The sequence below is a fragment of the Paramormyrops kingsleyae genome, chromosome 16 (genome assembly GCF_048594095.1).
Source record: "Paramormyrops kingsleyae isolate MSU_618 chromosome 16, PKINGS_0.4, whole genome shotgun sequence".
NCBI lineage: Eukaryota > Metazoa > Chordata > Actinopteri > Osteoglossiformes > Mormyridae > Paramormyrops > Paramormyrops kingsleyae.
In genome coordinates, this window is record NC_132812.1 from 11619407 (window position 1) to 11644400 (window position 24994).

The window sequence follows — 24994 nt, forward strand, 5'->3', positions numbered from 1 at the left end:
AAGTTTCTTATGCTTGCCTCTGGCCAGTGATAATAAACATTTAGTGACATTTGCTCCATGGCCTCAGTTGACGTGTCCTTATTTTTCCTCTTTGCAATGTGGGCCGTAGCCTCCAGTGCCACCCCAGTGCAGGCTGGGAATTGCGGTGGTGCAGGTGTGAGTGGGTTTGATGGGGTTTTTTTGGCTCGCAGTTTGTACCTGGCGAGGCAGGAGTATGGTGATCAGTAAAATGGCGGCCCTTTGGGAAAGAGGCATTTGTGAAAGTAAATCTGTACCTTGGGCAAAATGAACCTGACTTCATGAGGAGCCTCTGTGATGGTTTTGCTAAATATCTGCAAGGACATGAATTTAAATTTTTCAGAATTTTAGCAACTGTAGTTTTGTTCGGGTATAACGGACATGCAGAAAAAGCATTGGATATAGCGGACTCACATATAACGGAATTTCGCTTATAACGGACAAACAATTTGGTCCCCAAGGCCTCTTTTAGGTGTAGTTTTGTTTGGCTATAACCGACACGCAGAAAAAGCATCGGATATAACGGACTATCATATAACGGAATTTCGCTTATAACGGACAAACAATTTGGTCCCCAGGGCCGCTTTTAGGTGTAGTTTTTTTTGGCTATAACCGACATGCAGAAAAATCATCAGATATAACGGACTAGCATATAACGGAATTTCGCTTATAACGGACAAACAATTTGGTCCCCAGGGCCACTTTTAGCTGTAGTTTTGTTCAGCTATAACGGACATGCAGCTCTGCCTACAAGGCGTGTGGCATGCCAGTGATATTCAGTGCAGATACGTAGTCGGGATTATTAATAGTCACGCATCTGGTCAGGTAAATTAAGTTGGATTACTACATGTACAATATAATAATCTATACCACAAGTGTCTCTGCTGGGGTGTGGCATGAGTAAATGGTGTCCTGTATATTGTGTTCTGGCCATACAGCAACTCTGGATATAACGGACTCTGGATATAACGGACTGTTTTGCCAGGTCCCTTGAAGTCCGTTATAACTGGATTTTACTGTATTGGGAGTATAGTTGTTTTTGGCAGCCTGTCTTAATTTTAGTTTTAGTCTAGTCTTTGTGTCAAGCTGTCATTTTAGTTATTATTAGTCTTAGTCACGTCCATACTCCTTTTAATCTAGGCAAGTTTCAGTTGACTAAAAGTCTGAGCATTTTAGTCATATTTTAGTCAGAATTATCCATGACTATTTTAGTCTAGTTTTAGTCAACAAAAACTGATGACATTTTAGTCTAGTTTTAGTCAATGAAATGTGTATTTTAGTCTCTTTATTTTAGTGATGCAATTCTATTTTACCTAGTCAATATAGTACAAGTACCTAGTAGAATAGACAAAAACAAAATTTTCTTTTAGTCAAACACATTTCACAATTAAAACAAGGTTCTTATTATTATATTATTGTTACCTTATAGACTCAAGAATACTCTGCATCCATTCCAGACACGGATGACGCTCTGATTTGAATTTATAACATATATTTTGCCAACCAAACATGTTTGAACTTAGAAGTACACACAAATTTAAATAAAATAAATAAATAAAATAATGTCCATCTTCTTGCGTGGGACTTGCTTCACTGAAGCTGTTTCTGGAATCTAGAACAGGAATAGATACAATGTCAGGACAGATGCAGCCTCTGGAAAATCTAACTGTTGTAAATATTAAGTAGCATAAATCCTTGCTATTAGGCCTATTTTGCCCTCAATGACTGAATTAAACTATTGGTTGTAATTTGGCTGTTTATTTTCAGCTACAATTGTTTAACAAAAAAAATAGGCCTCACAAGACCATAAGGGTTGCCAGTCAAAATGCATCATGCTCTGAATCATTCACGAACATCCTTTCCACAAGAACATTATTTCACAATTAGCAGGTATTTACATGAGCTGTAGCCAGAGCCTACCTCGACGTGGATGGTAACTAGCCTGGCAAGCCAGACCCGCGCACGATGTTCCGAAAAATGCTCTTTCAAGGTTTCAAACACTACCCCTTTCGACATATATCTAGTCACGCAGTAATGAAAGCTTGAAAGTTTAGATCGCCAGGATTCAAGACAACTGAGCTGTCGTTCTCAGTTTGCTACTTAGCTTTAGCTTGCTAAAATGCCTACATAGCTTCAAAGTGTTCCCTTTACCCACGTATTCTTATCAAACATCTTATCAGAAAGATGTTTTGTACAGATCGCCAAGTGTCCATGCTTATGAAATATAATATAATATAATTATTACTGCATAATAATAATAGCGCGATTAAACGAGAGAAAATAACATCTCGTCTCGTTTTCGTCAACGAAAATGAAGAAACATTTTAGTAGGCTATAGTTTTTATTTTGCAAACCAAATTTAGTCTCGTTTTTACTCGTTAACAATATTACACGATATATTTTGTTATAGTCATCGTCACATGACCAGCATTTGCAGCAGTTGCATCTTGTCTCGTCTCGTCTCCGTCACTTCAAAAAGGTCCGTTGACGAAGATATTTCGTCAAAAATTTCGTTGACTAAAACAACACTAAAATTTGGGAGCCGGACATGAACTACGGAATGATCAATCCGCCACTTCAAATTTCGGTTTGGGCACCGAATAGCCTACGTATCAGCATCGGGATATCAACCACGGTTTTTACTTGGTATCGGATCGAAAAGGATATCGATGGTAGCCTATCGCCCATGTCTAACAGCAGCTCCCTTTGGGAAAAATTTAAAACATAGATCCATTTATAGGTGATTGAGAAAATCCTTATAAAACCTAGTCTATATGTAGCGTAAACGCACCACATCATGTTATTTTAAATCATCCAGAATTATAAAGGTTTATAAGGTAGACGATTTGTTATGTCAGGATTTGTGTGTGCTAATGTTAGCGCTTCTTGGATACCTAACATATTAACAAATGTGAAAACTCCAGTGCTTACTCACTGGGACGATAACAGTGTTGTTTGAAATAACACAGGATAAAAAATATTTTGGTTATTTTGGCTGCAGAAACAATATCCTTCTCATGTTTTCCCCCGCTTGTTAAATACCCGATCGTGCAGCGTGTCGCCTTTTACGAAGTGCTCCGGGAATGTCGCTGCCTCCGACGTGATTTTGGACCTGCTGAGATGGCTCTGAGTGCCTGAGCGCATGCCAGCGATCTTCTCACGCCCCATCATTCCCGTGGGACACAACTTGAGTTGGCTGGTGAGAGGCTGAGCCGAAGGCTTTGTGATGAAAGGCGAGATGTGTGCTTTGAACGGCCTGGAGCTGTGGATGTGATATGTGCTGCCTCAGAACATGTGCCTCGCTTATGGGGTGATCACAGGAGGCCAGGCAACTAGCCCCTGACCAAAGCAAATCAAAGGAAAAAACCTAAGAATACCGAACTCTGCATTTGATTAGTTTTAAAGCACCATAAGTCTTATTGTCCTCCTATTCCTGTTTAACTGATTAACTGATGCTAGATTGCTGTAACTCTGTTCCATTACTGGATGGTAAGCGTCTGGCCTCACCACTCCAGGGATGGAAGTCTGATTCCTTTCTCTGCTCTGTGTGTGTTGATTTTGTTTGTTCTCGTGTCCTGCTGGGTACCCTGGTTTTCTCCCAAAGGCCAAATTTTCATGTGCATGTGCCCTGGAATGGACTGTCCGGGGGTGCATCCCTGCTTGGTGCTCTGGGCTGTCTTGGATAGGTTCCAGGCCATCTTGAGATCCTGACTAGAGGTAACTGTTTGAAAGTTAGATTTAGTGGTCTTTAAAAATGTACCCTGTGCTTATGCTACAATTAAACGTGTGTCATGTACAGGGTTGCTAACTTTGGTCAGCTGACTGGAGTGAGATTTTCAGTTCTAGACAAGTCTGCGCACACGCACATGCATTTACATGTATGTCACAGTTTTATTACCTTGTAAATAGTCTGTAGGGTTTGCAAACTACCCCAACGCTTTTGATGTAGCAAAGTTTAGGTTTAAAATAGAATAATATAGATTTGTAATAAATTTCTTCAGTGAGCATGAGAGTCTGAGTGTTATGCCAGATGCGTGATAGTTAGCAATCCTTTGTGTATCCAAGCTGTTACTACTGTAACTAGACTAGTGATTATACTCAATTATGGTTGTCAAATTGTCTTAGAGAAGATAGCTATGTCTTCAATGTAGGGCTGCGGCGATTAGTATGCGACGTTGTGAACGCTCAAAATTCGTCGACATCAATATTTTAAATCGACAAGTCGTTTTTTTATTATAATAAAATTAACTATATGATTTCTACAACTCTTCAATTCGTTATTACAAATGTTTTCCTATAATATCTCTGCATAATTATGGGAGTACTTCAAATGATCACAAAACAAAACGGTGGTTTTACGCTGTGAAAAGTACGAAGGCATCCCACTGCGCACTAGTTCTATGCACGAGCGCCCGAAGAGGAAACGCACCGGTGCAATTCTGGATGATAGCCAGACCATTGGAGTAGGCAAAACCACCCTAAGTGCTGTCTATTCATATTTATTAAATTTTCATTAGAACGGAGGGGGGAAATGGATGGATGGATGGATAGAACGGAGGGCTTTTTAGTATCTTTTGTCTTTGTAGCTGCTAAATACACTCATTATTAAAGCCATAAAGTTTCATACCTGCTACATTTGAATCTTCATTGTATAAGTGTTTGTGAAAAATTTTAGGCTAAAATCTGGGTTTATTCTACGTTGACTGATGGTGCCAGAGTGCAAGTTTGTGCACGTTGGACTTGCTGGGACCAGTGTTGGTATCGTAAACTAAAATTGAAGTGAAAATGGACAGAAAATAATTCATGAAATAAAGATGGAAACCATATTTACAAGAAAAAAAAAAAATCATGTTGGATTTTAATCAGCAGAAAGTGCTGCCACACAACCAACATCTTTTACCTTGTTTAACCACAGCATCTCCTCTTTTACAAGATGTGATATAAAAGTGCTAATTGCTTGTGTTGTACAGTATGTGGAGTGCTCCGCTACCCGAATTTATTAAGCTTTTGGGCATCATGATGTTTAGGCATACTACTAATCTGTTTATGGAATTGTAGGCGAAAATAAAGAAATAATGTGCGTATAGTGCTGAAAAGCAATGTCTAAATTATCTAAAGCCCTGCAATGACATAGCTTGTTGTTGTAAACTTAAATTAAATGGTCAAGATGATTTTCTTGAGGAAAATTAATCATTTAGATTAATCGACAAATCAATAAAATAGTCGACAGATTAATCTATAGAAAAATAGTTGCTAGTGGCAGCCCTACTTCAGTGTATGACTGTAAGCTGTCATCTGAACTTGGGTTTGTTCCTGAGGTTTGAAACTGTGTGGAAGGCAGTACAAGCAAGTGAGGATGAGATATGGCAAAAGAGCGATGCAGTGCAGTGCAGCAGTTTACAGTGTAGTGCAGCAGTTTACAGTGTAGTGCAGCAGTTTACAGTGTAGTGCAGCAGTTTGCTTATGCTGAAGCCCGGGGCTGTGAGGTGTTGAATCTGGCCTTCAACAGCCGCTGTCAAACTTGGAAGTAAAACCTAATATCGATCTCTGAACAGGAGCAGTTGAATCCCTGCAACTGCAGTTACTTATAGTTAGTTCAGTTACATTCCGTGTGGTTTTCCCATCAGTGAAATGGGAATGAAGGAAAAGCTGGCACTGAACTCAGGATGTTACATGTTACAACATCAGTTTTTGGTGAAATGCCTTTGTTTCAGAGTGGACCTAATTGCTGTATTTCACACTTTCATCATCAAACAAACAAATCTGTGGTTCCACTACCCCCCCCCCCCCCACATACACACACACATACACATTAGGTGTCAATATCTTTGTGGGGTTGTCCATTCATTTACAATCGCAGCTATGACATCCTTAACCCCTATACCCAGCCATAACCTTAACCATAAGTAACCAAACAAAATACAAGACATTTTATTTTTTTGATTAGAGTCACAGATTTTTATAAAATTGAGGACTGAAAAAAATTTCCCCACATGGTCAAAATAACAGGTGTTTATCACATTCTGGGGACATTTAGTCCCCACAATGTTATATATACATGACCACACATACTGTGACCCATGAATCGGTCTGCACAGCTATAGCTTAAGATCCAATCTGCTTTTTGTATATAATCAGTAGTTTGAAAATGTGACTGGGAGTTTTAAGGTATTTAGGCGGCTGCAGTCACACACTGTTTAGCTAGCAGTTTGTAGCCTTTTGTGCCAGTGAATGGCATCACTGCTGGCTTATGGAAAAGGGGCCTGAGAGTCCTGCCTTAATTATGGGTGAGTTGCTCAGCCGCCAACCACCCCACCGCCCAGTAGGGAGACCCCCCCCCCCCCCCCATCTTGGCACATGGTTCAGGTACTGACTTGCAGAGTTTTCTTATGTGGCTTTCGATCATGTCAGGTGTCAGATGCCATCGCGAAATGCATGCGGCAGGCCGAGTGCTTGAACCCAAGCCTAATAGGGGTTATAAATATAAGGCGATTGAGTGATGGGGCCGCTGGGGTCCTCGGGGCCCCGAGGCATTAGTGTACATGGGACAGCCTCGCCAGTGGAGCTTCCCGTGCTGGAGGCCAGGGACAGCGGACTTTTCGGGACCTTCTTTACGGTGGGCACCTGCAGGGCATATATGGCTGTGCAGGTTGTACGTTTCTTGTTTTCTTTTTTTGGGAAGTGTTCTGCCTCCACTCCTGAGTCAGTGATTGGGGGTGGGGGGGGCAGGGTAGGTGCCATTTGCATGCCAACCCAGACACCATCACCAACGCCACCAGGGCACTGATATCCCCTGAGTTTCTTTTGATGATTCTGTCAGTGCGCTGTGTGATGTCACTGGTCACGGGGATGATTGATGCCGTTGGAAAGGGGCGGGGCCCTATGTGTTGCCATGGTAAATGCCCATGGCAACACATCTCCCAATGTAAACAGCCGGGTTTCCCGTTTTTCCCCTTTTTCCCCACATGTATCTTTCTTTACGGCATCAAAAATAGCAGGAAGGTGAAGAGTATAACACTCATGACATTTCATTTTGATGAAGCTGTGAGCTGAGTAAAGTTACATGCTAGAATGTCTACGGTTTCTGCAAGAGACTGGAAGACCGTAATGTTGAATATACTGTATAAGTAGAAGATAAATTTTTTTTAAGGAAAATGTATAATAAAAATGCCAACATTAAAAAAAATGACCTTTTGCGTTTTCCCCCAGAGAAATTACAGAGTAGGTATTCTGAAGTGTGCATCCATAGTGAACCCAGTGTGGAGGATACATAACACATAATGAGTAAGTGACAGCATGAAGTGCAATCGCACGAGTCACAATCTGCTTACAGTAGATGTTAGATTGGATCCTCCAGAATGACCTCTGGCTGTGTATCTGTTGGTACCAAAGCCAGACCCGGCGCCGAACCCCGAGCCTCAATGCCGATGTAGCAGTCACGTGTCAGCGGGGGGGGGGCACACCTGAGCCCCGGGGACGATGCCGGGTGGGCATTGACGTTGGCAGTTCAGCATGTAGAGGGCTGTAAAATACAAACCCTCCTGGGTGATTTGAATGGCAGATGGTAAAATAAATCCGGGCTGACCTTTTTAACTGGCCGGTCACATGTTCAAAGACGATCGTGTGCTAATCCCCACTAATCATCTCGCCGTGTCGGCCGTGGCCATGCTGCCAGGAGCGTTGGCCTCTGTGGGCAGTGAACAGCCATGGCGCTTCGCCGGCGAGGTGATCCTGAGTGTGGGATGGATGGCCCCTGTAGGCTGGGGGCCCCGTACGGGATCTGAGGGGCCACGCCCACTGCCGTTCCTGTCACGGGGCGGGGGGCGTGAAAACCAAGCTGTGAGCAGTGGGATGACCTTTCCCTGCTCTAACTATAATATTATCATAAGATGATGTATTGAGTTGCAGCCTTCCTGACGGATTCACAGGAGGCTTGCACATTTAATTGGGGGGGGGGAGGGGTTCTAGGTATGAAACTGCACACATAGGAAATCAAATAAGGGTAGCTGGGACCCTGAGACCTCTATCGGTAGAGCATCAAACTGAGCATCAAATGAGGGTCTATGGTTCAAGTCCCGGTGTGGGTGTGGCTCTTTCATGAATTTCTCCTGGGATTGACAAAGTTCAATGTTGGTGGGGTTGTTGTTGAGCACTGTGCTGTGTTTTTATTGGTTTCACCATTACGCACTTAGTGTTCAGTGCGCGCTTAACACTGTGACTTTCCTCAGCGTGTTAACGCCCTCCCATAAACCGCAGGCCATCTGACGCAGTACATATCCGGGATTCCGGTGCGTGTTCCGACCCTCGCTCTCCGTGCTGCGCTGCCACGGGAGGGGGGTCCCGAAAACCACCTGTCAGCAGAGCCGCGTCGAGAATGGGGGCAGCAGCTGGCAGGGGCCGAAGGCACGAGAACGAGGGGGCGGCTGACGGTGCTCCTCCGTCATCCGGGTGGGAACGGATCCGCTTACACCCGTGCTGCTTCGCCTGGGATGAGATAGGAATCCAGCCACCCTAATGGGGGGAGGAAGATCTGCCCTGTGCCAGAAAAGGAAAGTGTTTGTGGGCAAAGCGGGCTAGTTTCATCTGGGAGCGTCAGGCCTGGTGCGATAGGGCGTCCTAAGCGATCCGTCACCTTTAAGATGCATGGGACAAACACTGAGATGAAATTTTGATCTTGTTGGTCATAATGCAATAAATAGTAACAAATAGAATATAGATGTATATAAGGCAGTCAAATATATTAAGACATGGACAAAAGACAAAAAGACACCGTTAAAAAGTACAGTTATGCAAATGAGCAATCAGTCATAGACACACATCGTTTCTCTACTGGATATGAATCTGTGGTATTATGCAATGGCACATTTTTAGAAGGCTTTCTCCAGTGAAAGCAAAACGTACCGCTCTGCGTGGTGAGACCTTGTGGCTTATTTCCGCAGGAAGACTCACTGTGCCAGAACATGAGGAATTAGGTCAGCTTCAGCGTCGCCGCTTGAGTCCGACATCCCTTTGCCCAGCCGTCATTCCCCCCCGCCCGCCTCGGAGCCAACTGCAGCTCTGTAGAAATTCAGACTTTTACAGTATATCTAGGATATATGTGTGTCCCTCTTCCAGCTGATTATTCTGGTCAGGATTATGGAGCGGGGAGCCTCTCCCAGGCATCATAGACAGGCGTACAACCTGGGCAGGATGCCTCATCACAGGGGAACATACACACACAAAATCATACACTATGGGCTGTTTAGAGATTAGTCTCACAATATGCCTCTGTACTGCAGAAGAATTTGCATATAATGAAGGATTTAAACCCCCAGCCATAGAGGCAACAGTGCTATCTACTGTCTATAGTGTGCGTGTAATATATACACTGCAAAGACAGTAGCATCAGCTTGGATGCCACCGAACCAGTTTTGGTTGAGATTACAGTAAATTTGTTTCAATTAGCAATACGCTGTTTATTGATTTACATTACATTGTCTTTTAAGTTTATATAAACCATTATTTCAATCTCAATTTATAATACATTTCTGAATATGTTAGTGGACTAACATTAGGTTTGTTGGGGGTGTTTGGGTAAGTGAGATGTAGTGTTTCTCTTCCAAAAGAAGCAGGATTCACCATCAACGCCTGAAAAGTGTCTAACTGTTGAGTCATCATTCTTTTCCAAATCATGAGAAGATCTTTTAAAATATTACTTAAAGGAGTTTTTAACCTCCCCACCCCACCATGATATTGGTATGGCCTGACCATATCATTGCTGTTGTGATGACATGAGGAAGCGGGAGGTTTCAGCAGTGCCAAACAACACAGCCTTTCCCAGTTCCCTTTGAGGAGCAGCTGACCTCCGTCAGTGTCGGCAGAAGTGCTCTGAGGACATGGGGGTTGTTGCCCTGACATGTGATCATTCCCACACCCTACCTTCCCCATGCTTGTTTCACAGTGTTCGTGTTTCTTTGTGACATTCACCTCGGTGAAAACTGGTAAAGTTGATAGCAGTCTGACAGTTTGAACAGAATGATGACATTCTGCTCTATTCAGGTCAGGGGTGACTTCCTCCACTCATGTTCACCCATTGAGAGATTACTGCATGCTCTTGCTAACTGTTGGCCTTTTCTTCATGATTGATGGGGTGTATCTCTTTCAATGAAGATCATCTTGGCATTGTGGACAAGGAGGAGTTGTATTCTATCCTTGAAAATCCAGCCTGGCCCGTCACTCAGGTAGTCACATGCTCCTTCCTGATTTCCCTGGGAATTTCTCCCCATCCGAATGTCCGGATACCACAGATATGGCAGCTCTGGAATCCACAACGGTGATAAATGCACATGGACTGGATCCCAACCACATCATCACCATTCCCATCATTCCATGGGAAATTCCGCAGAGACTTGTAGGGAACAAACATGTGCTTACTTTTGCAAGCTAGAATAAAATAATGTTTTTCCAGTCATAAATGCTTAAACTTCTCATGTGGCATAATTCAAGTTGCTTTTCTCAAGATGCCACTTGTCATCTGACTTGGTGCTATGTATAGGAATAAGAATTATGAGCTAGCTGTTTTGAGTGTTTTTCTTTCAAGGAACAGAATACGGTGAAGAACAGGCACACCTGGTTGATATGGCAGCCATCCAGCTCACAGCAAGAAAGGAACTGGCAATGACTAAGTACTTCTGCTGCCCTCTACTGGAGCCCTGAGGCACAGTCAGATACTCGCATCGATTTCTCTGCTTTCCAAACGATTAACTTTAAACTTCTTTTGAGGTCCAAGCCCATAAATCAGGCTAAATATAACATATCGATGATTTCCTTCCTAAAAGCTTCTATAATTTCAGTTAATTGCCTTATGAGGCATGGTTTTAAATAATCTGAGATTTCACATAAATGCTTGTCTGTTGCTCTTTTGCAGGCCCTATCTTCCATACTGTGATAGTCAGCTTAAGGATGTTGTAATGTCAGTATAATTTAAACAAGCACTTAAAGACTGAAATTTAATTCGGCTTCACATTGACACAACTTGTGGGATAAATAATAAAGTTAACCATAAAAGCAGGCACCTTTATTCATATAACATTTGTTATTATACAGAATTTTTTAGAACTATTTTTATTCTTATACATTTACCAGCAGTGGCTAAAAAAGGAGGCTAACAGAAAAAAAAACCCACACAGACAAAACGAAATAGCAAACGTATCAAAATCAGTTTTTACAACTTTTGTAGCAACCAATTCTCTCTATTGGTCTGCCATAGTGCAAACTGTATCGTTAAAAATACCCAGTCTGAACGTGCTTATAACAGTCATCGTCCTCCAGCGTCTCTTCCTGTATTGACGTGCTTCAATAGTGCCTCTGCGAGCTCTGCTGTCCAGTAACTCTGATTTACCAGAAAGTTTTCGGGTGAGCAGATAAAGCTATGGTTTGCAGGTGAGTTAGGGCGTCTCGTGTGCATGTTAATAGTTGGTGGCTTTCAGTTCGAGATCAAGCAGCCCCTTGGTTCACAGTTGCCGTGCTCTGAGCGAATGTAATGGGTCATCTCATTGGCTATTGTGTTCATAAGATGATGCATAAACAGATAAGCTATCAAAGCTGTTTTATGCTGGGGGGTGGAAACAAGCAAGAGTGTCCATGTTTGAGTAGGAGTGTGGGTTTGTCAGAAGGAACGGATCAGAGGTGTGACAGGAAGTGACACTGCCTTCCTGCCTTTTCCGCTCCCCTTAAACAGAGCTGCCCCTCCCCATATCATCTGGTTGGTCACTTTCTGCTCTGCGGCTGGGGGTCTGTCACTGCTACGCTGCTTCTATTGCACAGTGTGATCTTTGGGGGGGGAGGGTTAATTTAGGAAGCGCGCTGATAGGGGAAGTTGTTCAGGAGGCCTCGGGAGTCCGTGCCGGCGAAAGAGTGTCCCGGCTGCCAGTGCTCACGAGCAGCCGCAGCGGTCCACCACCATGGAGGGGATCTTGCCATAGATGATCTGCTCCTTCCTGTTGAAGTAGAGCATGTTGATGGGCGACATCTTGGTGGGGGTGCAGCAGGGGCCGGCGGTGCCGCGCGGGTTGGCCTTGTTCACCAGGTGCGTGTGCGGGTACTTCTGCAGGTGCATGTACTCGCACTCTCCAGAGCAGTAGTTGGCCTTGTATCGCTTGGGGGCGATGATCCAGTCCCAGCCGAAGTCCTCGAAGTCCACGGTGAGCGGGTAGCGGCAGCAGCGCGACTCCAGCGAGTTCTCATCGCACTCGAGGCCTGAGTCCCTCCTCGAACGCCGCGGGTTGTCGGAGATTTTTACCTCCATGAAAGGTTGCTAGGTGGGGGGGTGGATCACAAACATGGTATTACACACCGATACATCCTTAGTAAAGGTTTAAAGACTATGATTTAGCAATTTCTGCAGCTTGCGTCAACAAGTAAACGAAGATGTCCAATTTTTTACAGAGACCTATGCTAAGGGAAATTCAGTGTCTGTTTTGCACTCAGAGCATTTATATAATACTGTACAATTATATAAAAGCTATTAGTGTTAGTAGCACTTATAATGAGCACTTTCTGATTAACACTGCTAGTGTTTCACTGTTCTTTGTTGGTTTTTAATGGGAGGTATCGTTACAGTCAAAACGGGAAGGACACAAAAAAGTGTGCAGGATACGAGTACTGCTTCTAATTATCACAGCTGAAAACATCTGACTGGTATTAAAAACAAAATAGTGACCGCGACCTAACAGCAAAACAAAATCCGCGGGCCATTATGTACATATTGTGACGCAGAACCTTACCTGGAGAACAGCCGGTGCGGGTCAGGCTGTATGACGTTTGATTAAGCAAAGACATACGTCACAATAACTCATTCTGTAAGGCTTTCCAGTAACGGAGTGTACTGTAAGGGTCTTTCAAACATGGTAGCAGATATTAGGCGATTAGGGGAATTAAACATTAAAGAATCACTCACCAGTCCCTCTTCCCCAGATTCTGCAGATGTCACCGCTAAATCATTTCCCTTGGCGTCATATGCGTTTATTTCAATCCCCCAGTTAGTCTCCGGCTGCCTCAGCCACACTTGAAGAAGCTGCTTCACATCGATACTCTGCCAGGAGCTGGTCCCTGCGCTCACATCCACCTTCAGGGAACGGATCCGTATGTGCCTGCTGCCGTCCGCAAGCGGCTTCAGCCGCGATATTTGCAGGAACACGGTGGTTTCTTCATCTGCAGGTCGGAGGTGAACCCAGAGCTGCGCCTTCACGATGCGGTTTGGCTGAATCTTCGGACTGAAGGAGAAAAAGCAGCACTTCGGTTTGCGGTCCACCTGGACGGTGGGGTCGGCTGGAGGGGAAAAGTGATGTCAAATTACTGACGCGACTACGATTGTATCACCTGTAGATACAACACAGCCTCAATTTCTGTATAGCATAAGCTATACTGACCCTCCTTTCCAAAAAATATATTTCATGACTTGATAAAAAAAAAATTTGATTGTGCCAACCCAAGATGTAGGCTAATACACGAAACGCATTCTCTCATTATTAAGATTTAACGTTATAAATTTTGTTAAAGTAAACGACATTTTCATGTCGAGCTTACAAAAAAATATTTATTCCACAGCTGATTTCACAACAATTCGTGATATATATTACGCTTCATAGCAGCAAACATACGAACGTTTTCTGCGAGTAAAACATCCGCCACGGCTTATGCGTAACGTTGCCAAGTGGATGAAAGTCGGAATGTCATTAGATAGGCTACGCATTGTCGCTTTATATTAAATAAATTTTGGTTTTAGAAAAAAAAATGCATGACCAACGCTCAAAAGTACAGGTTCGTGATAATAATTTTCCAGAAACCATCCCACGGCACGAGGTATTACTTAATGGTGACTTTGGGGTGCCCAGAAATGGGTTTCGCAGAAGCCCCCAAACGAAGCAAATAGGTCAATGAAGGTATCGGGAATGCTTACGCTCCGTGGCCATCGCCATGATTGTCTCTGTGATGGCATGGTCATCATCGTCCTCTTCCATAATCTCATCTTTATTATCATCCCCAACCATGTCGTACTGGTCTAGGAGCTGCTGCAAAGGGGGTGCCTTTGGTAGGAGCTGTTTTACCACGTCCCGACTGATATTGGGAGCCTGTTTAAGGCGAAGCTTGCTCAGAATTTGGGACTTGATGGCATGTAGTCGCATGAGCTTACTGTGCTGCCTAAATTCACACGTTGAGCACTGCTCGATGTCATCCGAAGGCTGGTGCGCTGTGATATCCCCCTGACCCACCGGACCAAGCGCAAACAAGAAACTCAGGTAAAACAAAACCTGAGTCAGCTGCATGTCTCCAAAGCCGTCGCTAAAGGCTGTCCAGTGGATGTGTTTTTGGCGTTAAGACGCGCTGCTAAATTTATCTGGACTTTAAATCATGTGCCGCAGTAATAGGTATCATACAGTTATTCACCGGGGCTTTTTATACCACAACTTTGCCTTCTCTATTGTGTCGTCAAAATTCTATGATTGGCTGGGCTGGCAACAATGAATTTAGCAGTCAGACGTAAGATTCATTTCTGTGTCAAACCTTAAAGAGCTATGGCTTCGAAAAAAAAGTATTTTATGAGCCAACTGTGAAGCATAAATCAAATTAAAGACATCAGGGCGCTGATTATAATTTCCCGATTACTCGAACTATATTGATATCTTGATTAATTAAGCCAACAAGGATTGCTACAGTCAAAAAAGTTTAAATGTATGCCCTGAGTTTGCCACCAGACCGAGAATGTGTTTCTGAGACTAATTCCTGCGTTAAGAAATCAGTTACTGTGTTATGTCAATTTTATTTGTAAGTGGTTCAGAAAAATATGGGTTTTTTGCAAATTACTACTTACATATAGAATTATTTATACAATGTATTTTTTTTTACTTAAATCCTATTTAAGTATATACAACTTAAGTAAACAAAAGTAGCTTACAATTAACAGCATGACCTTTGTATATGATAATTTAGAAAAACAAATTTAACAAACGAATACCTGCCTGTTAACACAGTTTCTTTTATTCAGAAATGTGTTTAATAATAGCAGAGGAATGTTTTCCAGAGAAAAGCTGAATCCTGCCACCTGCCGATCACTTTTGAAATTGTAATTGCTTAAAAATACGTGAGGACGGGTGAAGTGATTTCACGGGTGAAAGCTATTCAACTATGTGAATTTAGTGTGCATCACACATGTTCAATAACAGTGCATACTTTGTTGAAATGAACGTGCTATTCACAGCTGGTCGGGCTTTTTCAGGAAGTACCATACACATTTGCTTTTAAACAGCTTAACAACTAAAAAAAAAGGCGATTTAAGCTTCATAGTAGTAGATACAGTGCGCGAACCTGGAAACCATTTTAACCAGCCATTGCAGATCGCATAACTCTTGGTTTTGGAACGTCCGCGAAACTCTTAACCATGTATACCAACTTGAAGTTATAAATAAACGCTCCTCTGAATTTTCTAACGCTAGGCTGTTCTTCTCAACTGGGACTTATAATTATTTGAACGAAGGAACTTTTATTATTGGTGGCCAAACAGTATTGAATGGTTTTATAACACTGAAAGAGAGTTTTTACTGCGCAAACAAATGTTTTCCGACTAGAGTACATGCACTACTATTTAATTATTCTGAAAATACCAAACATATTGTAATATGATTAATTGCCCGCTTATGTATTTCAAAATATAGTTATCAAAAAGCAATAAGGTTTTTGTTTTCTGAAAGTTTTATTTAGTACATAGGCCTATTTTAGCATGTTGGTAATGTGCTGACTGTATGTCAACTATCCGGGACTAAAATCCCCACAAGGAGCGGCTCAAAAATTACCACTGCAAAAGGAATGAGACTCATTCTTTGGCCGCTCCTAAATCTTGATAAACAAAAAAAATAAATTCCAGCACATGTGCTGGTACAAAGATTATTGCGTTAAGAAAACATTGTGTATAATTGTTTTATCGTGTAACAGTATAAACTACGTGAGAGAAAATATCCGTCAGTTCCTTCATTCACCCATTTATCCTCAACCTCTTGTGTAGCACGGTGTTGCGGAGGAGAGAATAACAATTTATTTATATAACACGTATACACAAAAAAGAGACTTTGTCGCCCTCCACTGACACGTTGATATACACAGGACTTGGGCCTCTGCTTACAAATCAACCAGTTACTTCTATTGAAGAGCTGTTGGACACGCGAACTGACACAGGCCCTGTACGTTCTGCATGTGTCTTTTTCTTATTTTGGTGTGTGTTGCTATACTGTATGTAAGCTTTTACCTAAGCTATCAAATGAATTCTGAGTCTACAAAAATGCAATTGTGCTGTCTCTGAAATATATTATTGTTGGTTTACTATTGATAAAACCCCAAGTCTTTGTTTACTTAATAAACTGGTAAATTAGCATTAATTAAACTGCAGTTGTATAGAAAACCTGTAGACATGCATTTTGGCATTTAATACAGTACTCCGAGTGATTACTCTGACTCTGAATTCAGTCGTCTAATTTACGTAAAAGTATTAGGAACAAAATAAAATACCTATGCAAGGGCATAATTTTGGGTTGAGCATTGCGGGGGGCACTAATTTAAGTGGGTCCAAAGGATTTTACTTAACCCATAGGCGCGTGGCCATAAATTTTCTGGGATTAGGCTAGTAACTATCGCTTCTTGGTTCAGACGTGAGCGCTTATCATCTAGGTTGACATTACATATTCCTGGCGCTAGAGGGGGGCATTGTGCAGGTGTATTGTACTTTATGGACGAATATAAGCGACACACACAGAAATGCAATGCCTTCATTATACCGTAGTTTGCCCAGTGCATATTTAAGCGGTCTTCAGTGTCTACAGCTCTTCAGTATTTAAAAAAAATACATGCCAGAAAAGCTGCGTGGATGATCGTAAAATAGATGATGCGTATACTATTATACTAATATAAGGATTTAACGCGGTATAATGAAAAAAGCATAGCCCTGACGTGATTCATGATTTTTGAGTTTTATTCAGATTTCACCATGTTGACTGGATCTCGAGCAACGTGGAGTCACCAGGGCTGTTCTGGATCCGGAGACTGAATGTCATTGGTCATGTAACAGTTTTTTGGGAATCTACCTTACACGAAAATTGTGTACTACTTTGACAGTGCAGGTAAGTTTCATCTGTATTCTTAAAATTATGCCTGTAAACGGGCTGTCAAGAGGACGTCTTTGCGGAGCACTTACCGCCCTGTGAACGCCCGGTACATGCAGGTAAGATCAGGGCGAAGGGGTTGTGCCTGGGTTCTTTTCAGCGTTTAGTAATGCCTGAACCCTTCATGGGATCCGGGGAAACATCGGAAAGGCTTTAATTTAAATGATCAAATGTGAAGTTGGGAGTCCTCCTTCAAAGTGAGTGGGTGTTTCATCATAACTACTGCTCTGTGAAACTCAAGAGAACGTATTTTACTTGGGCGTAACAATTAACTTTGGCGGATGTTTATTGAGAAGAGAGAAATTGCCACTAACGTTACAAGTTCACTTGGACAATTTATTCCCTATATGGACAAGACGGTAACGGCGCAAATAATTAGAATAAGCAGCATTTATTAATATCCGCGACATTATCGCTGATCGCTTTTTCGCTCACTGACCTTGAGTTTTTGCTTAAGGGTAACCAGCGTTTTATGCATTTCTTCTTCACGCACAAAAACAGTCGATCCTGATGGTCATTTTCGTGCTCTTTCCTCACGCAATAAATTGATATTTAATTCCTGAAGCTTACCCAGGCTTTGGCATGTTAGATGCATCTGATAAAATGACTCGGTGTAAATTTACAATGTATTTTAAGTGGCTTACATTATCCGATCCATAGCCGGTGATGTTGCGACAAGAAATGATCATATTGCAGTTGCCCGGCCATAACGGGATGTTAGTGGGAGTAGATCGCTGAAATGAACAAACAGCCACAGAAATCCACGCTAATGCATTTGGGCGTTTTTTTAATTGCTGATCACGGACGCATCTCATAATAATTAATCGCATATACTTTAACTCCATGCGCGCAGTACAATGTACAACACGACACTTCGGAAGGCTACAAAACAGCGTGAAGTACGTGGTGAGTCATTACCTAAAAGTTGATTTTGATAATGCTTATGAATAAACCCCCGCATTAATTTCAACGCATTATCGTGGCCACCGGCATAATCGCTTTGCAAAAATAGCAGTTCAAATGTATAAATCATGCCTGGTTTTAATTACAAGATGCTGGTGACGGACAAACAGAAAACGCACATAAACGGCTTTTTCGTCATCCGATACGTGGTACCAACATTAGCTGGGGAGGCAACTTCAGACTGAGCCGGATGTCCCTGTCATCTGCCTTGCCTTGTTAAAACACTCTGAACAGTTAGACAGGGGTAATGGGGATACTGAGAAATTGTCCAGAATCATAATACTGTTACTGAGGTGCCTGTACTGAACGTAAAGACCTGAGAACATTTGGACATCGGGTCTCTTGGGTAGGTCAGTCCTGGGTGCACCTGTTTCACCTTCAGAGGCAGGCGTGAGTCAACAGTAGGTGGTAAATGCCTTCATAATCCTCTGAATTAAAATTCAGAGTAGATCAAGGCAGCATGCACATGTCGCAGAACGGGAGCAGTGTGGACAGAGACATTGTTTATATATGTAGAGTTTACACATGATAGTGTAACCAGGAAGAAAAACCCTTTCTTTACTGGAGAGGCGGTTCATTCGGAAGATTCAGAGATTCAAGGAAAATGGGATTATGTATTCTCTCCAGTCAGCACCGGATCCAGTCCCGATTATGTCAGTTCTGGTGAATGCATCGATGTGCCAAGTGAGCCAGTAATGGGAGACGAGAGGCACGTTCCGTCCAAAGAGCTTGTATTTGGAGGAGGAACGCTGACACCCTGTCCTTGCTGTTTCTTCAGGCTGTGAGCAGATCCCGGAAACAGGCCCCCCGTCCAGCCAGGCGCTGTGGGAGCGGGAAGCGGCTACACGCCCAGCCCAGAGGAAGAGACTCTCTGCTGACTCTTCCGTTCGACTCTCGCCCTCTGGCCGCCGTCCCCCCGGCTGCCCGGCCCAGGCTGCGCCCTCCTTGCCACTGCCTGGGCCCCCTCCCCATCATCCTCCATCCAATGCAACATCATTTGCATTATGGGATGTGTCAAGTCGAAGCGCGCCAGTCAGACTTCCGGTGCCAACTCGGCGGCGAAGGCGGATGGCCGGCCGGAGAGCCAGGGCGGCGAGAAGGCAGTGCTGGTGAGTGCCGAAGTGGGACCGGGCCAGGACTCCCCGCGGGTCACCGCCGTCCTGCTGGACTACGCCGAGCGCCTGTCCGAGGACATCGTGTCACGTGCCATGCAGCAGTGGGCGGAACTGGACAGCCGCTACAGCGACATCCCCTACATCGAGTGTGACGTGCCATGAGACCAGGTGCCCTCCTGGTCACCCCCCCCCCCAAAAAAGCATCTACGAGGACCCTGGGAGGGGGGGGGGGGTCTGTTTCTCAAGTTAGCGTAATACACCAAGGTTTGCTCCATTGGGTTGCCTTCTGAGACCGTTTCGGTCCAGCTAGTTAGCATCATTAGCCCCGTGCCGATACCGGTGCTCTGGGTTATTGTCATACCCATTGTGTTTTCACTTGGTGTTCCACTACTCATTCCATGAAATTGGGGTTTGTCAAAAGGGAACCTTATGGCAGATAGCCTTCATGGGGTGGGGGAGGTCATCTGTGATAATGAATCCCTTTATAATTTATCATACCGGGTTATGGCCTGTACCAGTGCAGCCAGTGTGTGATGGGGAGGGTCTTTTCCTATGCTGGTCGTTCAGCACTGATGTGGGGGCGCCGGGGTCCAAGGGGGGGGTGCTCTTTCAGTAATGTGAATCTGCACTCATATGCCAGCATCCTGGTACCCAAAACCAGGCCCTTCCACAAGAGATATAAATAGCCATCTTCTGTCTGCTTGTCCGGGACAGGAGCGCCACCCCCCCACCCCACCTCACCGCACCCCCGCTGCTTCATCAGCCGGCCCAGACACGATGCTCCAGCCTCAAGGTAAACGGCCATGATTAATGGGCATCGCAGCGGACTAATAAGGTCCTTCTTCTCCCTGCTTATGCTGCCTATCTCCCGAGAGGCTCAGGTGACCAGCTGGAATCCCACGGCAACGCGGGATGTGAAAGCGATCGATCACTCGGCCCGGAAGCTCCTAATGAGCTGTGAGTTAAGGGTTTCGGTGGCAGACATGCTGTAACTCTGCCAGACGATAGTCTGTGCCAGTGCATACAAAGGTGGGGGATGGCGGGGGTTACTACGCTATGCCATGTTACTGGTATTACTGGGGGAATCAGTCTCCTCTCACTAAGTCAAAGCCAGTTATTGAAGTTTTTTATGTTCTTTTTGTCCCGTCTAGATTTATCCATAAAAAACCAAAATATTCTTTACTGCCATATCTTGGTTATAATCTGTAGCACAAAATACAATTCCCAAAGGTCTATGCGAGTGCCGGTGAGGGACTTTGGTTGCCTTGAAGGAGCTACTGTAGTTGCTTGTTAATTAAACTGCAGATTAGGGAGAATGTGCACAAGTGCAGATGTTCTGTAGAGCGTCCACGGTCTTGTGGTGAATTTCTCAAACTCTAGCACAAGCACGGTAACTTTCCTGCTTGGATCGTTTTGTACGGTGAGTGTGAACCTCAACACGGGCCGTTCTGAATTCATTTCAAAGGGGATTTTAGCATTGAAAAGATTTCGCCTTCTGTTTTGTTTATGATCTCGAGCCGTAGCACGGTACACCAGCCAATGCTTCAGCTGGGATGCATTTGATGCTGTGAGGCCTCCAGAGAGAGGTGCCATTAGCCAGCAGCAACGGTACGAAATGGCAGGTGTACATTCCAGCAGCATTTTGGAGGATGCTGTGATACTCTACTTTGCTTTCCTTTGAGTTGAACAGGATACGTTGTATGTCTCATAGGGTACATGCCATTCATTTTATTTGCTCTTAAGCAACAATGTATGTGTTGAATTGCATTGTCAACATTCAGCTCTTTTTCCCGCCAAACTGTTGACGTTACTGTTTCGAGGCCTTTGTGTACATATGGGGAGGGGCTACCTCGCAATACTGTGCTTTAACAAAATACTGACCAACTAAAAATATTCCTTAGCACGGAAAACAAGAAAAAAAGAACTGAATCAGCTTAATCCATGCTGATGGATAGATATTACAGAAAATAACTCACATAAACCAGGCTGTTTTTGGACCTACAAACATTTACAAACAGGGTTAATATATTACTATGACTTGAGACTTAAGTGATGTAATCATGACTCCTTTAACAAACACAGGATGATTTATTCTGTGTGATTACAGAGTACCATTGAAGAAGAGCCTGTGATTTTCCTTCCATGCTTTGAATTTCAGGTGTGCACTAAATATAAAGACTGACTGAATCCCTTTACAAAAAAACTGCTCTGAGAAATTATCCTCAGTGTGGATGTCACATTGAAGCCAATACTCTGATTCTTGAGAGCTCTGTTATTTTTATTATTATTATTAGGTTTAAATGATGATGTCAGGAAATAATGTGTTTACATTTCAGGATTAAAATTTTTTGTTGAATTTTTTAGACGTTTCTCACAATAATTCAGCTTCTGTTGTCATTGTCCAGTCAAAACAATAGTCACCCACAAAAAGGGGAAAAATGCTTCATCAATAAATACTAAATTATTTCCTTTCTTGTGTTTTTGTCAGTTCATTCATCCCGTTTCACGCTTATCTTCTGACGGATACAGATGAGGGAGACCTTTGGCCTGCTCTGCTATCTACACCAGGGGGTCGGGTTCTGCACCTGTTAGATCTTGGTGCTTTTTTTTTTTTTTTTATCAAAGTTGCAAGTCTGGCCAAGTTTAAATTACAGCAATTTTATGGGTGCTGAGTTTGCATTTTGACAAGGGCCAACTAGGAAGAAGGTTGGATCTACAAAAAAATTGCAGTCGATAACTTTATTACCACTGTGAATGAAGCTGTACTGAGAGAATAGAGGCGCGAACTGCTAAAATGTTAGCTGTATAAATCCATCCCATCCATCCATCTTCTGAAACCACTTGTCCTGTTCAGGGTTGTGGGGGTCTGGAGCCTACCCCAGACGCAATGGACGCAAGGCAGGGAACAACCCAGGATGGGGTGTCAACCCATCGCAGGGCACACTCACACACCATTCACTCACACACACACACACACCTATTAGCAATGTGGCAACTCCAGTTAGCCTCAGCATGTTTTTGGACCGGAGAGGGGGAAACTGGAGTTCCCAGAGGAAACCCCACAGCGACACAGGGAGAATAGCTGTATAAATCTATGTCATTAAAGAGCTTGGCTCTGCATATAAAATTGATTGGATCAAGAGAGCACAAAGGCTGAGGTCCTGAACAGTCAATTATAATTAATTTCCTTACCAGATTAATGTGGTTGCTGGTTACATGGTTGTTACAGAAAAACATACAGGGACAGGTGTTCCTTGGTGGAACAAAATGTCCCGAGATTATCAACAGAAGGCCCTTAAATGGTACCTCCTGTTAAATTGGAGCTTTTTTGAGAAGATAAATCATCTATCCATTTTCTGTAACCACTTCTCCTATTCAGGGTCTGGAGGCTATCCCGGAGCCTATCCCAGAGGCTACGAGCGCAAGGCAGGGAACAAACCAGGATCAGGTGCCAACCCATCACAGGCCACACACACACCATTCACTCACACACGCATACCTACGGCCAATTTGGTAACTCCAATTAGCCTCAGCATGTTTTTGGATGGACAGTGGGGGGGTGGGACCCCATGGCGACACGGGGAGAACATGCAAACTCCACACAGAGGGAGCCACAAACCCTGGTCCTAGAGGTCTGAGACAAAAATTCTAACCACTGCACCACTGTTCCATCCTCAGAGACGGTAAACAATACGCATGATATGTTTGGCTGGAGACAGCATGACCAGCAGTCTGCTCGTCTGCTCACTTGTTGGGCCTTCTGCACATGCTCTAGTGCCAACTTCCTATCCTAGTGTTTTACCGGCATCGAGAGCACTGTTGGGCCTGAAAAAATCTGGGACTTAGTCCCGGGTCTCAAACTGAGAGCACGGTTGTTGAAACATCTGAGCTAAACAAATCATACAGGGCTTCACGAAAGGAGACTGCACAATCTGGGGTCAGAGGATGCCTGTTTGATTGTAGGAATCATTCACAGGGTAGCAAACGCATGTAATTACACCTAGGAGAAACATGTCAATGGTCATGTTGTGAGGAGGGAATTCTGGGGGAAAGTGCATCTTCTCCATTTTTCATTATTCTGGTGACTGCAGCTGTCAGGCCAGATTTGTAGAGCCAGGTTTACCTGCCCGATTAAATTCCTAGCAGTCGACTGAGTGTGTAACCTGCTTTGCTGCATCGGAATGGCTTACAGAGGAATACAGTGGGAGCCTGACCTCAAGGAAGGCCACCTGAAGTCAAAGTGGGGGAGGCTGGAGGGATTTTTATGGGTGGTTAGGGTCGTCTTTTACTACTCAGCATTCTAACACTAACTGAGGGGGACCTGCTGTTTCAAAGTGGCGTTCTTATGGAAAAGGTTCACCTTGAACATACCAGCAACTTATGGAAGGAATTCACTAGTCCATCAGTGGGTTGGGAGACGAGGCGGCAGATCTGAGGATCTGATTAAAGCAGCGAGTCAACTCTGAGAACCCAGCTGTTTGGGAAGAGGGCAGACCAGGGCACGCATGCAAATGGCAGAGTGAGTGGGACAGGGGCAGGAATTGGGGCTTCCTTCGCTGCGGCACTCGGCACGGACCGGAACCAAAGCCGACCCACGCCACGAAATTAAATTAACACTGAGAGGTGCCTCACAGCACTCTGCAATCATAATAACGTGATAACCAATACATCGGGTGCATATTAAGAATGCACATCACGTAACTGTAAATTGTAAACTACCGATGTGTCTTTATTTAAATGTCAAAATAACACCTCTGAGATGGGAGACCAGCTTGGTCACATAAACTTCAGCTTTCAGTAACTGTTTACTGTACCTGACAAACGACTCATTACACTAAACCTTTCCATATGGGTTTGTGAGAATGTGACTGTTTATGCAAGTGTAATGAACGCTCGTCTCATTTGATTTGAGGGTGCTGGTATTTTTTTATTATTTAGCAGGGATTTCCAGCAAGTAACAACTAGTGAGAGAGAATAAGAAAGGGGGTGTGTGGCTCTATCCCGGTGATCTGAAGATTACCGGTTCAAATCACATGGCCAGCAGAGAATCATATCTTCTTTACCCCGAACTGCTCCTGTTAAGCTGTCTGATGCTCACTTTTACGTCGCATTGGACAAAAGTGTCGACTAAATAAATGTAATGGGGATACAATACTAAATAAAAATTATCTGTAGCTAAGGATCAATTTGTTTTAGCTTTGCAACACGTGTCCTTATTGAAAGAGGTACATGATAAGCCAGTAAAACCTTATAACCAATGCGATGATGCACCACACGATGTCCACACGCATGACACATAGTGCCACTGTTAATGAACATAAAAGTACACATTAGAAAAAGATGCGTCAATTAAGGGTTCTACAGTGTGACAAACAAATGACTACATCAAGTGATCATGTGATGGTATCTTTTTTTTTGTTTCCTGATAATATTCACAGCCACTGTTTACGTCCCAGCCTGGCTTGTTAAACGTGTTTATCAAAGCCTCCTCTCTGAGCTCAATACTGATCACTTCAGGATGCCTCTCACTGTATACCAGCAAGGTGCAATATGAGCACATTAATAAGGATCTATTTTCAGGACCAGCTCGACAATAAGACGCAGCAAACGTGTAGCTCAACAAAGAAATTTCAGTGATTTATAGAGAAGGACCAGTGACCACCAGGGATTTCCATGAGTTTAGAAATCTAGCCGTTGCTTAAAAAGGGT

At 43.6% G+C, this 24994-nt stretch overlaps 2 protein-coding genes and 1 long non-coding RNA gene across 3 annotated transcripts; 1 reads left to right on the top strand and 2 right to left on the bottom strand.

The window, feature by feature from the left end:
- Positions 1-1493: 1493 nt before the first annotated feature.
- LOC111845444 (uncharacterized) lies at positions 1494-7773 on the bottom strand. Its single transcript, XR_002838611.2, has 2 exons — positions 7350-7773; positions 1494-1630 (listed from the first exon to the last, which is right to left on the bottom strand). It is a non-coding gene; the product is annotated as an uncharacterized lncRNA (long non-coding RNA).
- A 3274-nt stretch (positions 7774-11047) lies between these two features.
- mstnb (myostatin b) lies at positions 11048-14452 on the bottom strand. The gene is made up of 3 exons (XM_023814847.2): positions 13958-14452; positions 12956-13326; positions 11048-12313 (listed from the first exon to the last, which is right to left on the bottom strand). The coding sequence occupies exons 1-3, from the start codon at positions 14322-14324 to the stop codon at positions 11933-11935; spliced, it is 1119 nt and encodes a 372-aa protein (XP_023670615.1). The 5' UTR covers positions 14325-14452; the 3' UTR covers positions 11048-11932.
- A 28-nt stretch (positions 14453-14480) lies between these two features.
- On the top strand, positions 14481-19490 carry c16h2orf88 (chromosome 16 C2orf88 homolog). Its single transcript, XM_072700967.1, has one exon. The coding sequence runs from the start codon at positions 19175-19177 to the stop codon at positions 19445-19447; it is 273 nt and encodes a 90-aa protein (XP_072557068.1). The 5' UTR covers positions 14481-19174; the 3' UTR covers positions 19448-19490.
- The last annotated feature ends 5504 nt before the right edge of the window (positions 19491-24994 follow it).

Bases quoted from the DNA above. Each gene is read 5' to 3' on its own strand.
- c16h2orf88 (XM_072700967.1), top strand. From the start codon at position 19,175: ATGGGATGTGTCAAGTCGAAGCGCGCCAGTCAGACTTCCGGTGCCAAC.
- mstnb (XM_023814847.2), bottom strand. From the start codon at position 14,324: ATGCAGCTGACTCAGGTTTTGTTTTACCTGAGTTTCTTGTTTGCGCTT. The intron at 13,327-13,957 runs GTAAGCATTCCC...TTTCCCCTCCAG, and splicing joins CATGGCGATGGCCACGGAGC to CCGACCCCACCGTCCAGGTG. The intron at 12,314-12,955 runs GTGAGTGATTCT...CCCCCCACCTAG, and splicing joins AATCTGGGGAAGAGGGACTG to CAACCTTTCATGGAGGTAAA.